This window comes from Nuphar pumila, chromosome 16, assembly GCF_984573655.1.
Source record: "Nuphar pumila chromosome 16, dmNupPumi1.hap1.1, whole genome shotgun sequence".
Classification (NCBI taxonomy): domain Eukaryota; kingdom Viridiplantae; phylum Streptophyta; class Magnoliopsida; order Nymphaeales; family Nymphaeaceae; genus Nuphar; species Nuphar pumila.
In genome coordinates this window covers 5,872,226-5,887,599 of record NC_143264.1, presented here as the reverse complement: position 1 = coordinate 5,887,599, position 15,374 = coordinate 5,872,226, and the positions used below count along the sequence as shown (strand labels likewise).

Here is a 15,374-nt window from a genome sequence, read left to right as displayed (position 1 = left end):
TAGTAACCTTCTCAACCAAATGACATTCATGGTGGTGGTGGCCATGATTCTATACTCAACTTCAGTAAATGATATGAAAACCTTCTGTTGCTTTTTGCACTTTCACGAGATGAACGAGTCACTTAGAAAAACATAAAAAGTCGTGGTTGAGTGCCTATTGTTAAGATCTCCTCCCTAATCAGAATCAATATATGAGCAATTCAATCTAAGAAATAAGAGGAAGACAAAAAGAAGCCTTTGAAAATTGAGGTTTTAATATATCTAAGAATCTTTATTACGACACTCATGTGGACTGAAATTGAGGCATGCTGCAATTGACTAGTTGTGTGAACTGTATAAGCAATAGAAATATTCTTTGATACCAACTTACAAACTATGGACTTTTTCTTTCCTTTAGAAAGATCTTGTATTTTCTAAGTTTTTGACCTTTTCTCGGGCTTCTAACTCAACATTCATTGCTTCTAACAATTTGGGTATTCTTTGGCTTCTAAATAGGAAGTAGGTTATGGATATGAGTGAATAAGGGCAAAACATGCTTTATACTTGGATGAGAAGGATTCGTAAGACAAAATTTTCAGGTGGCTTAGATATTCTAGAAGATTACCGGTTTGGTCGATTTCTTTTTCTTGATTTTTAGAGTACTATTCAAGTGCACATTGAGGCTTTTCATTCCCATGCCTAGGATATTGCAAATATGTATTTTCAACATTAGATTGACCATCATTAGATCGATCAACATTCTCATCATTAGGCTACTCAACATTTTCAACTTTTACACATTCATCCTGAGGTTCACAATCACAATCAATATCATGCTTAGCAAGAAGATCAAAGGGAAAAGAATATTCAATCATTTCCTCAGGCTTTTCCATGTAAAAAATCTTTCATTTTCAAGAAAGGTAACATTTCTTGAAACATATAATTTGTCAATCTTTGGTTCAAATTACCTGTATACTTTTGTATTTTTGACATATCCTAAGAAAACACATGGTACAACACTAGGAGAGAGTTTGCCATTTTTGTGGAATAAAACAAAGCATTGGCATCTAAAAACTCTTAATCTAGAGCATAGTCACAAATGTCAGTATCAACTATATCTCAGCGAGGCTATTTCTCATAATATTATAGGTTTGGTGATAAATCTCGGGGCTTAAAAAATATAAAAAATATGAAAAATATAAAAAATATAAAAAATAACAAAAATAAGTAAGAAAATATCTTGTTTAGACAAAAAATACCTAAATAATAAAAAACAAGTAAAAAATGTAAAAGAAAGAAGAAAACCACATTTAAAATATAAAAATTAAATGAAAACAATAAAACTAATTGATAATATTGTGATAATATAATGAGACTATCGTGATATTATCAAATTGGTGATCTTTTAAAAATACTTCAATATTTTACCTATATTATCATTTGCTGAATTTACAACGATAATATCGCAATATTTTGAAAATATCACTGATATCTGTGATTGATCTAGAGTAGTCAAGAATAATTTTGAAATGCTTTTTTATGGGTGATAATTTTTGCAAAGATGAAGATGGTATTCTATTTATAAAATAAACTGCTACCATTGCAACTTCAGCTCAAAAAATCTTAAGTACATGATTCGAAATAAGAACGGTCCTTGTTGTTTCTATAATATGCCTATGTTTACTTTTTTTAGTCCAACTTCTCGTGGTGTGTGTGGACAAGATACTTGATAAGTGATGACTCTAAATAAGTTTTAAACTCATTGGATAAAAATTCTTCCCTGAATCTGAGCAAAAATAAAGATGTTATTAGATCTTTTCTTTACTAGTTTATGAAAATTTTACCAAGATTGAAAAACTTCAGATTTATGCCTAAATAAGTAAATCCAAGTGTATCTAAGGTTCTCTTTTTGTTTCTAAATGGACTCTAAGCAAATAAATTCGACAGAAGTCTTGTCACACTTGGTCTCTTCGACTCTCTTCCCTTTGTGTGAATTCTCATAACATCCAAAACTTGTTTCTTATTGTATAAAAATGTTGCAATCCACCTTGCATTGTTCATAACATGTGACACATGTTCCAAACAATCAATATCTTCGAGCATTAAATCAATGCAATAAGCAACACATGATGTAGTGAAAATATTTTGATATTGTTCTTCAAGAATAATTTTTTCTCTTCTATAGTTGCTTCCATTGTTAGTTTCAATTTGAATAATATTTTCATGTCCAATCTCCTCTACTTGAGGATAAAAACTCAAGTACAAATTCTGCATGCATATGTGCAACACCCCAAAATTTCAACTTGTGATTTCAAAAACATTATCGAAAAACCTTTCAAAGATTTAAAGTTTTCACTTTTAAAAGCGACAGCGAAAAACATTATCGAACTACCCTTGCATATTCAAGATTTTTTTTTTCAGAACAGATAATATAGAGAATCAACTAATGCTGCTTTGAAGGCATAAGAATCAAATGAGTGTGTTTGGATCTGGTACAAAAATATAATATATGTTTTTGTTGGAGTAACTGCTACTATTGTCTGGTCTGACCTAGATTTAAATGGCTTTGCGGTAGTTCATCTTTTTTGCTTCTGTGTTGAAGTTTTTTTCAATAATTGGTTATTCTATATCATGTTTTTGTTGCATTCCTTTCTGCTTCAAATATACTAATGTGACTACGTTTAGATATTTTGTTTCTTATATTATCTTATTGTTCGTTCTTTACCCACTTGAAGGTTAAAATTTGGGATCCAAGTCTTCGTGGTTCGGAGCTCAAGGCAACCCTGAAAGGCCACACCAAGTATGTAATATATGTTATTTATGTTTAACATGCATATTTGCTAAAACTACTGTTAGAAAGACGTACATTCATCTGCATGGGCCTGCTTTTCGTAGAAGGTGGCACTTTCTGTGGTGCCCAGAATGGTGGCACAAGGTGTTGTAAAATTGGGCTGTGGAAAACACAGCCTGGGCTTCTCCATTCCAGTGCACATTATGATCAGTGGGGTGGGGACTGGACTCTGTTTTTATGGCATGCTCATCTGAAAAATGGTTTTAGTAATTCAAATACTGCCGTGTGCTCATCAGTAATAGAGAACCATATCCAAACCCGAACCACATCTAACAGTTCTCTTTTTGTTTACTTTAATAAACTGTTTAAGACAATTGCATTGTTGAGAGAGTGCAATATAATTGTAGCATATATATTACTATTTTTGTGTTGTACATAAATTGTTTATTAAGGGCATTTCTGTACTTTAAGAGTTGTTATTTCTTGTCTTGTGCAACCACAAGGGTGTCAACCTTTTTAGAGATGTAACTCTCTTTTTGCTTAGTAACCAAGTTGGCCATTCTTCTTCTATCGTGTTTCTCTTTTCTCCATTTTGAAACCGTAATGGATGTAGACTCTTGAATATGGTATCAGAGCCATACCAAGAGCAAAGGAGTTGAAGACTGTCTTATAGGAAAAGACTTCGTTCATCTCAGTTCAAGGAGCCTCACTGGAAATTGCTGACATAAGCATTGTCTGTACGGAAATCAAGGTTTGAGTCATCTGAACCCACCATTTGGTTGATCTTGATTTTAGAAAGTCTCTAAATCAAGAATCGTGTTCATTGGATCAGCAGTTGATTTTATATGCAATTTTCTTTGATTTTCTGAAAAGGCGTGAACAGTGACCTGTTTCGATGATTTGATTCATTGTGGTTTGTTAGGGGGGTTTAGTGTAATGCAACAAGAAAAAGAATAGAAGACTGCCTCTTATGGGCTTACAATATCAAAGAGCACAAAGACCACTTACGGGTCAACACAAAAACACATGCACATAGGCCACTTAGGAGCCAAGAACACAATAAAAAATATAAGATTTTATATAATCAAAATGCTTGAGAAAGCATTAGTTTACAAGAGGGGAAGCACCCCTATATATACATAAAGACACACACATAAAGCCATTGGGACTCTCCCCAACGACTAGAAATAGAGTTGTTAGGGAGATCCCAACGACTTTATGACCCTTTTACAAAAAGCTCCTCAACTCCAAACCTATTTACTAAGTTACAAAAATAAAAAATATAAAAACTATTGTGCCCCTAATGGGCACAGCCTATTACAATATTATGAAAAGATTAAAATACCCCTAATGGGTATTTCCTATTGCAACACTGTAAATACTATAATATATATATATATATATATATAGAGAGAGAGAGAGAGAGAGAAAGAGAGAGAGAGAAATTGGTAGCTGCTCACACATTAGGTACTAAATGAACGTGCTAAATGGGTTTTTCGGCTTCTCCGGTGCTTTTTACGCGGTTCTGGCCCTATAAATGTGTTGGGCATGGTTGATTTACTAAGAACACACTTAGATCATGTGTTTTCGATGAAAAAAATGATGTTTGGAGCCTCAAAATTTTAAAAGATTTTGGACCGTTGATTTTTAGAACCTTATAAAACCCACCCATGTGTCTAAATTGAGCGCTTCAAGAGCTGATCCCTATAATATCAAATACATAGATCACATCTGTACGGTCAAAATTTATAAATAAAATGAAAAAAGGCTGAAAAACCCATTTAACACATTCATTTAGTATCTAACGTGTGAGCGGTTACCAATCACTATATATATGTACAACTTAACAATACCAAGTCACATATATATAATATCTTAACAGCCCCCTCAAACTCATTGTACCACAACTGAGAGTTTGCCGAGAAGGAATTGAAATCTTAGTGACAGAAGCACTTTGGTGAAGAAGTCCGCAAGTTGATACTCGGATGATACATACGACAATGTAATAGTCTTCAAGAATTCTTCTCTGACATAATGGAAATCCATTTCGATATGTTTGATTCACTCATGAAATGCGTGATTGCTCGTGATGTAAACTGCACTTTTGTTGTCATAATATAATCTCGATGGTTCTACTATGTGAACTCCTAAGTCTTCTAATAATTGTTTCAACTACACCAGCTCAGAAGTAGTAGTTGTCATAGTTCGTTATTCTACTATTATTTAAGATGGGGACACCTGTTGTTTCTTGTATTTCCACGAAATCAAGGAATCATTTATAAAGACACAAAAACCTGTAGTTGAGTGTCAAGCATTCACATCTCCACCCTAATCATAATTTAAATATGTAGTAACTTCTAACGGTGAAGAAGATGTCAAAAATAAACATAACTAATAGTATTCCTGATATATCTAATAATCGTCTTTACAACACTCATATGTACCGTAGTAGGAGAATGCTGAAATTGACTAGTATAATGAATGACATGAGCAGTATCAGGCCGAGTAATAGAAAGGTAAGTTAGAACTCCAATCATTTGTCTGTATGAAGTTGGGTCTTTCAGAGGTTCTCCATTATCCTGTTAAAAGATGACCTTGAATGCAATAGGTTCAAAGTGAACCAATAATCACGCACATAAAGTGTGAATACACAAACCCATTTAAAGGGTTACCAAATGCACATAAAGTGCAAACCCATAAACCCACAAAGGGGTTAAGCCAAAAGGCTAAAAGAATACATCTTTATTAAGAGAGTGAGGGTAAAAAACCTTCACACTAAAAATAATACACTGTAAGGGGGTTTACTCCATATTTATACATGAAGGGAGAGCTAGGGAGAGAGAGTCATTAGGCTCCCAACGGCTCTATTTAGAGTCGTTGGGAGCCCAACGTCTCTCTACCTTTTTGACTAAAGTCAAATGTTGACTTTAGTCAAAAGGTTTACAATGCCAAAAAAGTAAAAAATAAGAAAAATAAAAAGGTTTCCTAACTAAAATAAAAGGAGAACTAATTCCTAGTTAGTCTAGGGGATTACAGAAAAGGGAAATGACCAAAATGCCCTTAACAGGTATTTTGGATAACACACACACACACACACGCACATATATATATATATATATATATATATATATATATATATATATATATATATGGTGTACGTCAATATTTTAACACATCCTTCTTCATCTTGGCATTAATGACCTTAGAAGTATCAACTCATTTTTCATCAGAAAGCCCAGTTCGTTCTATTATCTCGTCTGCTTATCAGTGATAAAAAATAGCCTCAAGGTGAATATACAACTTAAAAACCAAAAAAACAACGTAAAAATCCAAGATCTATTATATCAAAGTTAGCTTTAAAAACATCTTTGATACGAATAACTCCCTACTTATCACCTCCTGTGATAATCACGTCATCCACATAGAGAAGTATACCCTTTTTTATTTTCGTCATATCCCAAAAAAACACAAGAAATAGCTTTAGCGGAAACTGTCATTTTGTAAGGATCAAGGTTGTAAATAGTGTATCGTTACCCGTATCGGTTAGGCCTAAAGTTAGATACGTGTCATAGCGTATCATAATTTTTTAAAAATTTTTTAATCTTTTTAAAATCCCCCCAAAATTTAAAAATTATCAAAAATTCAAAAAAAATCATAACACATGAAACAATGATGAATTGCCTAAAATACAACCATAAAATCACATATGAAGCATTTATGTGTCTATGAGTTGCATAAGACATCATCAAACATCAACTAATATCGATAATATTGCATGTATCTCACAAAAAAAATTAAAATACTAAATATCTTGCAATTAAGAACATGGCACAAGACTCATACTTTCATATTACGGAGTAGACACAATGGGAAGCAAAGAATACATATTTATTACCTTAGCCCACTCCCTTGAGGGAAAAAAATGATGAAAATGCACTATTACGTGTGAAATCCATAAAATCTCTCTTTCTTGCGCACGAATCGACCCCCAAATCACTCTCACGCCTTTTAGGGTGCGTGGGTTCTCCTCTAAGAGCCTCTACACAAATGAGAGAATCGACCCTAGAGAGGTCTTTAAAACCTGCAATTAAAAAAAGTCAAGTTTCAACCCTTTTAAAGTGTGTCAGACACGTATACACCCACATATACACCCTGTATTGTTTCATACATGGTTGTATCGTACAATACAATCGATATGATACACACTTGTATCGTGATATGAGTGTGTATCACATCGAATTAAACCATAGTTACAATACGATATGGTAAGATACAACATTGGTAAGGACAAATCATTTACAAAAAAATCTTTTAACCTTTTATAATTAGAAGGAACTTTAAATAATTTTTCAGTAGGAGAACAATTTTCAATAATGTTGGAAGGCATTCTATTAATCAAATAAACTATCGTAAGAGCGGATTCGGCCCAAAAACTTTTAGAAACATTTTTTGATATAAGGTCCTAGTGGTTTTAATAATATGCCTATGTTTTCTTTCTGCTAGGCCATTTTGTTGAGGAGTATAAGGACAATATTTTGGATGAATAATCTCATGTTCTCTCAGTTCTCTTCCATGATGATGTTACAAGAGTGAAGGAGAGATAGAAGAGAGTAAGAGAGGGGAAGGAAGAAAAGATCTACAATGCTCTAAAGAACTCCATGAACCCCACGATCGCATGATCCACAAGCTCACGTTTGCACGAGCAACTTGCCTTCAAGAGTCAATTCACCAAGGCTCTGATACCATGTAATGGCTCAAGAAAAAGAATACAAGAGTGTCCCTTATGGGCTTACAATATCAAAGAGCACAACGACCACTTATGGGTAAACACAAAAACACATGCACATAAGCCACTTAGGGGCCAAGAACACACTAAAAAATTTAAGATTTTATATAATCAAAATGATGGAGAAAGCATTGGTTTACAAGAGGGGAGGCACCCCTATATATACACAAAGCCACACACATAGAGCCATTGGGACTCTCCCCAATGGCTGGAAATAGAGCCGTTTGGAAGGTCCCAACAACTTTATGGCCCCTCTTACAAAACGGTCCTCAACTCCAAACCTATTTACTAAGTTACAAAAATAAAAAATATAAATCAGCACAACCTATTACAATAATGTGAAAAAACTATAATACCCCTAATGGGTACTTCCTATTACAACACTATAAATACTATAAATTATATATACATATATATTATATGAGTATATATATGTTTATATATACAATGAGAAATAAGCATATATATATATATATATATATATATATATATATATATATATATCAATGTTGTGAATAGCGTTGAATCATAGCGAGGCATATGACCCACTCATAAAGTGAGGCATAAGCTTCACAAAAAATATTAAAAAATTGACAGAAAAGAAAAAAAAGGAAGAAGAAAGATAGAAAAAAGGAACATAGAAGAAGAAAAAGAAAGAAAAGAAAAGAAACGAAAAGAAAAGAAAAAGAAGAAAGAAGGAAAAAATGAAAGAAAAACAGAAGAATGAAATAAAGAAAAGAAGAACAGAGGGTACAAAATAAGAAAGTGGAGAGAGAGAGAGTACCATTTGTAAAGTGCCGGAATGTTGGCGTCGGTCACCAAAATGTTGTTGTTGTAGGTTGAAGGGAGGTGGAGGAGGGAAAAGGGGAACATAGGTTTGCCCTAATCAATTGAAACCCCCCTTTCCTTTCACATTTCTTTTGTTTTTTATTATGACTTAAAAAGGTCAAATGAGGCCTTTGACCCCATTTGACCACATGAGTATGAGGCGTGCGTCTCATGTTTGAGTCTCACCTCGAGGCAAAAGCGTGCCTCAAAGCACATGAGATGCATGCTTCAGCTTCTCTTGCGCTTTCTAGGTGCGCCTCAAGGCATATATGCCTGCCTCTTGCTTTGATGTGTGCTTTTTTCGTCTCGAAGCGAGTTTTTAACAACACTAATATATATAATATATATATATATACAACTTAACAATACCAAGTCACATATATATAATATCTTAACATTTAGATGCTTTGGGTTTGATGCATAAGGATCGTTTTTGGCTATCTTTCCATTGGAGTTCTACTGAGCAGATGATTTGGTGTTTTTGATGCTCTTAATGCATTTTTTGAAGGGTACCTAAGTGACAGTAATAGTGTTGAGGTTATTGCATATTATGTTTTTCTGCATCACTTGACTGCTGAGTGTTAAATCTGGTAGAGATTGGCTGTCTTTGAAGGTTTATTTGAATCTTGAAGTGTGTTGGGAGTATTTTCTTGCCAAAGTCATGTGGTTATGCATTTCAGTGGTATGCTTTGTGTATGACTGATATTTTGCATTGAGGTAGCATCTGCTTATTGAAGTGCTCTCTTCTTTTGCATATACTTGCTATTGTCTCCATTATTTCAATGTTTGTGTGCTGCAATTTAGTTGTAGTCGGGAGTTGAGGTGGAATGGATGTTGGGCTGATTTCATGATAGTCGGAATCATTGGAAAGGGGCTTGGTGGCTATTTGTATGGGACCAAAGTCAAACCGAAGCCTATAGATGCCAACTATGAGAAACTATTTGAAGAATGGATAGTAAATAATGCACGAGTGATGGCTTGGATATTTGGTTTGGTAGAGCAGAGGATAGCTATGAACCTCTCAAATTTTTAGGAGGCCAAAGAAACATGGGCATATCTCAAACAAGTTTACAAGCAAAAGAATTGGTAATATCAGCTTACTCAAGAATTGAGGGGTATGCATCAAGGAAACAAGTCACTTGAGGAATTCTATTTTGACGTGTAAAGAGTTTGGGATGCACTTGCTTTCATGGAGGGCCAAACCAAATGCGAGAAGTGTGCAAAGTATGAGAAGTGCACCTAATGCCAAACTTGTCTGGGGCTTCTTGATCAGCACTAGGAAACAACTAGGGTTATTGAGTTTCTTATGGCACTTTAATCAGAGTTTGATGGGGTAAGGAGTGCCATATTGCATCGACCACTTTTGCCCTCGATCACCGATGTCCTAGCTTAATTGATTGCAGAAGAGATTAAGATAAAGTCTCTTGGAACCTATTCATCCAGTGACATTGTTATGGCAGTCCCTCGATAGTCTGGTGGCAGATTTGGTGGTAGAGGTGGTGGAAGAGCTAGAGGAAGAAGTAACTTGAGCTCTATTCAATGTCACTATTATAAGGGCTTTGGTCACATGAAAAATTCTTGCCTAGCTCTCAAGAAAAAGAAAGGTGGAGCTTATGAAATATCTTCTAATGGTGAGGACTAGAGTAACCGGAAATGCCTAGGCAAGTGGGAAAGCGCGCTTTGCCGAAGCGCGTTTCAGAAGTGCAAAACGTCATGCTTTTGAAACGCACTGGGAAGCGTGCTTTCCCCTTGTTTCTCCTATTTTTTCATTTTTTGTATTTTTATTTTTATTCTTTTTTCTCTTTTTTGCTACCCCCTTGCTTCCAAGGTCACTTCCGATTTGCTTTCTAGGTTGCTTTCGAGACGATTCCTGATTCGCTTCTAAGTCGTCCCATGCTTCCTGTTTCCTAAAATTTTGAAAGTGCCTCGCTTCTCGCTTCCGCTTCCCGTGTCGCTTCCCGCTCCTGCTTCCTCGACTGACAACCATGGTGAGGACACTAAGCCCAAGGATGATCACACTGGTATTGGTGTTCAGCTTGTTGGTTCATCAGCTGAGAGATCCTCATAACAGTCAGGTAGTGGTTAGAGAAGTCTTCCTGATACTGCCTTTACAAGTATCTTAGACTTTGCTTTTTGGTGGTTGATAGTGTTAAATTGTATCAACTCATATATATATATATATATATATATATAGCCCCAAGGGCATTTTTGTCATTTCTCATTTTACGCATATTCACACTTGTGAATGTGCATGTAACTTTTCTTCTTTTTTCTTTTCGCTTTTCTTTTTTCCTTTTTACCTTTTTGACTAAAAGTCAAAGGAGGGGGAGACGTTGGACCCCCCTCCAACGATTAGATTTCTAACCGTTGGAGGGGCTCCAACGTCTAGTAGGCGCCCCTCTTTTTGGTCTCTTCTTGTATTTTAAATAGGGGTGTATCCCCACTATTGTAACTCATTCTTGTGGGAGCCTTTGTGCTCACCTTTGCTCAATAGATTCAATCTTTTGCATTTCAAGTGTTCTCTTTGTACCTTTGTGTACTTTTGTTCAAGTGTTCTTGGTGTGTTTCTACACGTATCCCTTTGTGGAGCTTGTGCTTGTAGTGCACATCTTTGAAGATATTTTTACAGATAGACTTAGGTGTCTCATGCCATATGACAACTCATGAGTTTATCATGGCCAATTGACAACCCTATAATGGTGTTTTTTGTGTTGCCGATGCTTTTTCTATGTAAGTTTCCAAATTAGGTTGCATTTCTTCTAACTCCTATCCTGATTGCAAATTGAACATTTCTCAAGTTTATCTTGTACCCTCTTTAGCTATTAATCTTATTTTTGTTGGCCAAATAACTAATTGTAATTGTAATGTCATATTTTCTTTTGTTGATTGTGTTGTGTGATCAACTATTCGGGAAGAGGATTGGGATTGGCCATAGAAGGGGAAACTTGTATTACTTGGATTGGCTGGACATGGGTACACTGAGGAGTTATGTAGCTAGTTTGAGTGGAGATGTGGTAGATGAGTCTGATTTGTGGCACCAGAGGCTGAGGCATATATCCAACTCTAGGTTGCAACATTTGGTTACTTTGGGGGATTTGGGTAAACCAGAATTAGTAGTGTCTAAGTGTGTGAAACATGTAGGTTGGCAAAGGGTCATGCCTGTAAAGAGTCTGAGAGTCCTTTCAAGCTTGTACATTCAAATGTGTGAGGTCCTTTACTCATTTTGTCTAAGGGTGGTTTTTCATAATTTTTTCACTTTTATAGATGATTATATAAGGTTTACTTGGTTTATTTCATGAAAAATAGAAGTGAACTTTTTGTTATTTTAAGAAATTTTATGCAATGATTGAGATTCAAATTTTTATTAAAATTAATGTGCTTTGTATTGATTCAAGTAGAGAGTATATTGGTGGTGTGTTTGAAAACTTCTTATAGTTTAAAGGAATTGAACATCATAAAACATGTCTATATACTCCCAAGCAGAATGGCCAGAAAGGAAAGACAAGCACATCTTGAAAACTCCAAGAGCACTGCTTTTTGGTGGATGTGTGCCTAGAGATTTTTGGGCAGATATAGTATGTATGATAGTATATCAGATTAATCGGTTGCCATCAGGGGTACTTAAAGGTATATCTCTATTTTAAAAGTTGTATGAAACTGCTCCAAACTATGAGATGAAAACCTTTTGCTTTACTTGATTTATACTATTGCCTGAAAGATATAGAGACAAGCTCTCATCAAAATTTGTGAAGTTTTGTTTCTTGAGATTCTCCCGTGGACAGAAAGGATATAAATGCTATGACCCGACTGAAGGAAGGGTTTGAATATCAAGGCATGCCATTTTTCATTAGGACACACCTTACTTTAGTAAAAGAGACCACGAAGGAAATGAGATTGTCGACTTTTTCTTCTTGATTCCATTTTCTGAATAAAGAGTAGAGAAGAGTGTGGAGGTTCAACAGGAAGAATCTGTTGATATGAGTAACAAATTTGGGCAGACTTATGTTAGAAGGCAAGAAAATGTAGTGGAAATACCTTTTCTGTATTAGGATGGAGTTAGAGGAGATAGGGTCTCTCCTAGCTGATCCAGAGCACACAAGTTCAGAGTGATTCCCAGTCTCCTTCAGGTATGTAGAATCTCCATAGTGTCTGTTCCCCCTACTTGTTTGTGTCCTATGATTCTTTTACTCCTCAACATCGCTCTTATCTCTGATCTTCTCCTATATCGAATCTAACTCTTATGTAGAGGCCTCTTCTAATGAGGAATGGCATCATGTTGAGGAGTTGAGTGCACCAGAGAGGATGCATGCCTGGGATCATGTTCAGCTCCCACAAGGAAAGAATGTGGTCGGGTGCAAATGGGTTTACAAGATCAAGATGAATACAGATGGGTCAATTAAGAGGTATAAAACTATACTGGTAGCTAAGAGATATAGCCAACAATTTGAAATTGATTTTGCAGAAACATTTGCCCCAATTACACACATGACCACTATAAGGGCATTGCTTACTGTTGCTGCAATAAGACAATGAAATCTTTGGCAGTTGGATGTGCAAAATGCATTGCTAAATGGAGACTTGGATGAGAAGGTGTATATGGAACTACCACCAAGATATTCAGATTCTCAGGAAATCAATTGATGCGAGCTTTATATGGGTTCAAGTAGGCCCCTCACAGTTGTGAAGTCATTTGGGTTTGAACAGTCATTATGACCCTACTTTGTTTGTTGCTTCCTCTGCTCAATAGAAGTGTATATCAAGGTTGTAAGTATTGTATTGTTACCCGTATTAGTCGGTCTCAAATCAAGACACTATCGTATCGTAAAATATTATAATTTTGTAATAATTTTTTTTCCAAAATTCAAAAAAATCAATAAAATTTAGAAAAATTTGCAAAAATCCTAAAAAAATTATATCACAAGAAACAATGACGAATTGCACAAAATACAACCATAAAATCACATATGAAGCATTTATGTCTCTATGACCTTCATAAGACATCATCAAACATCAACTATCTTACAAGAACAATGCAAAATATTAAATATCTTGCAATTAAGAACATGCCACAAGACTTATACTTTCATATTACATAAACAAAAATATTATGACAATAGTTTCACTCAATTTTCAATCGGTTTTCACTCATTACTTGAGTGCCCTATTCTCATGCACGATCATCTTATGCCATCTTTGTTGGAGTGTGGAGCCTGATTTCTACCTTGATATAAATCTTTAATTTTAGTGGATTTTTTTAGAGTAGCTTTGTAATTTTACTCATAATAAATTTTTTTTATCTTAACCCAATTTCTTGAGTGAAAAAATGCACTTTTTTACCTTAACCCACTTTTTAGGTAAAAAAAAACTGTGGAATTGCACTTTTAATGGCCTCTAGACAAATGGAGAAGTCGGCCCTCAAAAGGTATTTAAAACTCAAAATAAAAAAATAACTTTAAGCATTTTTAAAGTGCATCGAAGGTGTATCGTACAATATGACAAAAAATGTAATATCAGATTAGTATGAATCACCAAAGATGTGTTTCAGCTGGGAAAAGAGAAGGAGAAAGAGAGAGAGGGAGATGCACAGTGAAAATCAACAACTCGACTAAAAAAATGCCTAGCCCTAGTCTCATATATGGAACAAGTATTACAACAGGTTTATAATGCAAAGAAATTACAGGATTGCCATTACATAAAAAACACATTCTTAATATGAATAGATGCATGGATCTAGATCAGATCCAGATCGAGTGACATCAAAGACATTTTATCACCCTCCCTCAAGTTGTGCATGGTCATGACGATGGACAACTTGTTCTTCAAGAACCAAAATTGATGCCTTTGGTGAACAAATCTACAACTTGGCTTTCTGTATGAATGTGACGAGGCTCAATCTCTTTGTCTTCAACCTTCTGTTTGATGAAATGTTGATCTATATCAATATGCCTTGTGCAACCATGCTGTATAGAATTATAAGCAATGTTAATAGCACTCTGATTATCACACAATAGAAATGATTGTGAGATTCCTTCTCCGAGATCTGCAAGAAGATGCCTGACCCACGTAGTTTCAGCTGTCCCAACTGCCATAGATCTATATTCAGCTTCAATACTGGACCTAGCAATGACTCTTTGTTTTCTGCTACTCCACGACACCAAATTTTTTCCAATGAATATAGAATACCCAGAAACATACCGCCTTTCATCCGGATCCCCAGCCCAATCTGCATCAGTATAACTGATGATCTTATGTTCCTTATTGTAAATCCAATTTCTTTGATAAAGAAGACTGTCACTAATAGTTCCTTTCAAAAATCTTAAAATTCTTTTCACGGCTTCAACATGACCAGTTCTTGGTAGATGCATGAATTGAGAAACTTGATTAACAGAATATACGATGTCTGACCTGGTAAAAGTGAGACACTGAAGCATTCCAACGATACTCCGATATTTGGTCAGATCATCATATATGTCTCCATCATTAGAACTCAGTTTTTGATGCAGAATACAAGGTGTGCTTAGGGGTTTACAATTAGACATACCTGTTTTGCTCAATAGATCAATATATTTATGTTGGAGTAAGAGTTAAAACATCATCTCTTCTATCCACCTCAACCCTGAGAAAATATCTTAAGTCACAAAGATCTTTCATCTTAAAATTTTGCATCAATAATTTTTTCACAATCTGTATATGACTGTTAGAACTTCCTGTAAGAATTATGTCATCAACATAGATAAGTAATAAAGTAGTGACATCCTTATCCTTGAAAATGAAAAGAGAATGATCAAGAGAGCATCTGCGAAAACCATGATTTTGAATTTTGAGAAAAAAACTCTGAAACCAAGGATGAGAGACTTGCTTCAATCCATAAAGAGCTCTTTTTAGTTCACAAACATAATCTTTGGGTTCTCTTTTAGCATATCCAGGAGGTTGCTCCATGAAAGCTTCCTCCTTTAAATCTCCATGTAAGAAGGCATTTTTAACATAAAG

The 15,374-nt window shown here is 35.0% G+C and overlaps 1 protein-coding gene across 1 annotated transcript in view; it reads left to right on the top strand.

Moving 5' to 3' along the window:
- SCD1 (stomatal cytokinesis defective / SCD1 protein (SCD1)) overlaps window positions 1–15,374 on the top strand; it is a 166,625-nt gene that overhangs the window by 105,068 nt on the left and 46,183 nt on the right. Inside the window, exon 24 of the mRNA XM_089991664.1 lies at window positions 2,715–2,779. Coding sequence (XP_089847790.1) covers window positions 2,715–2,779 — 65 coding nt within the window. The remainder of the gene's footprint in view (window positions 1–2,714; window positions 2,780–15,374) is intronic.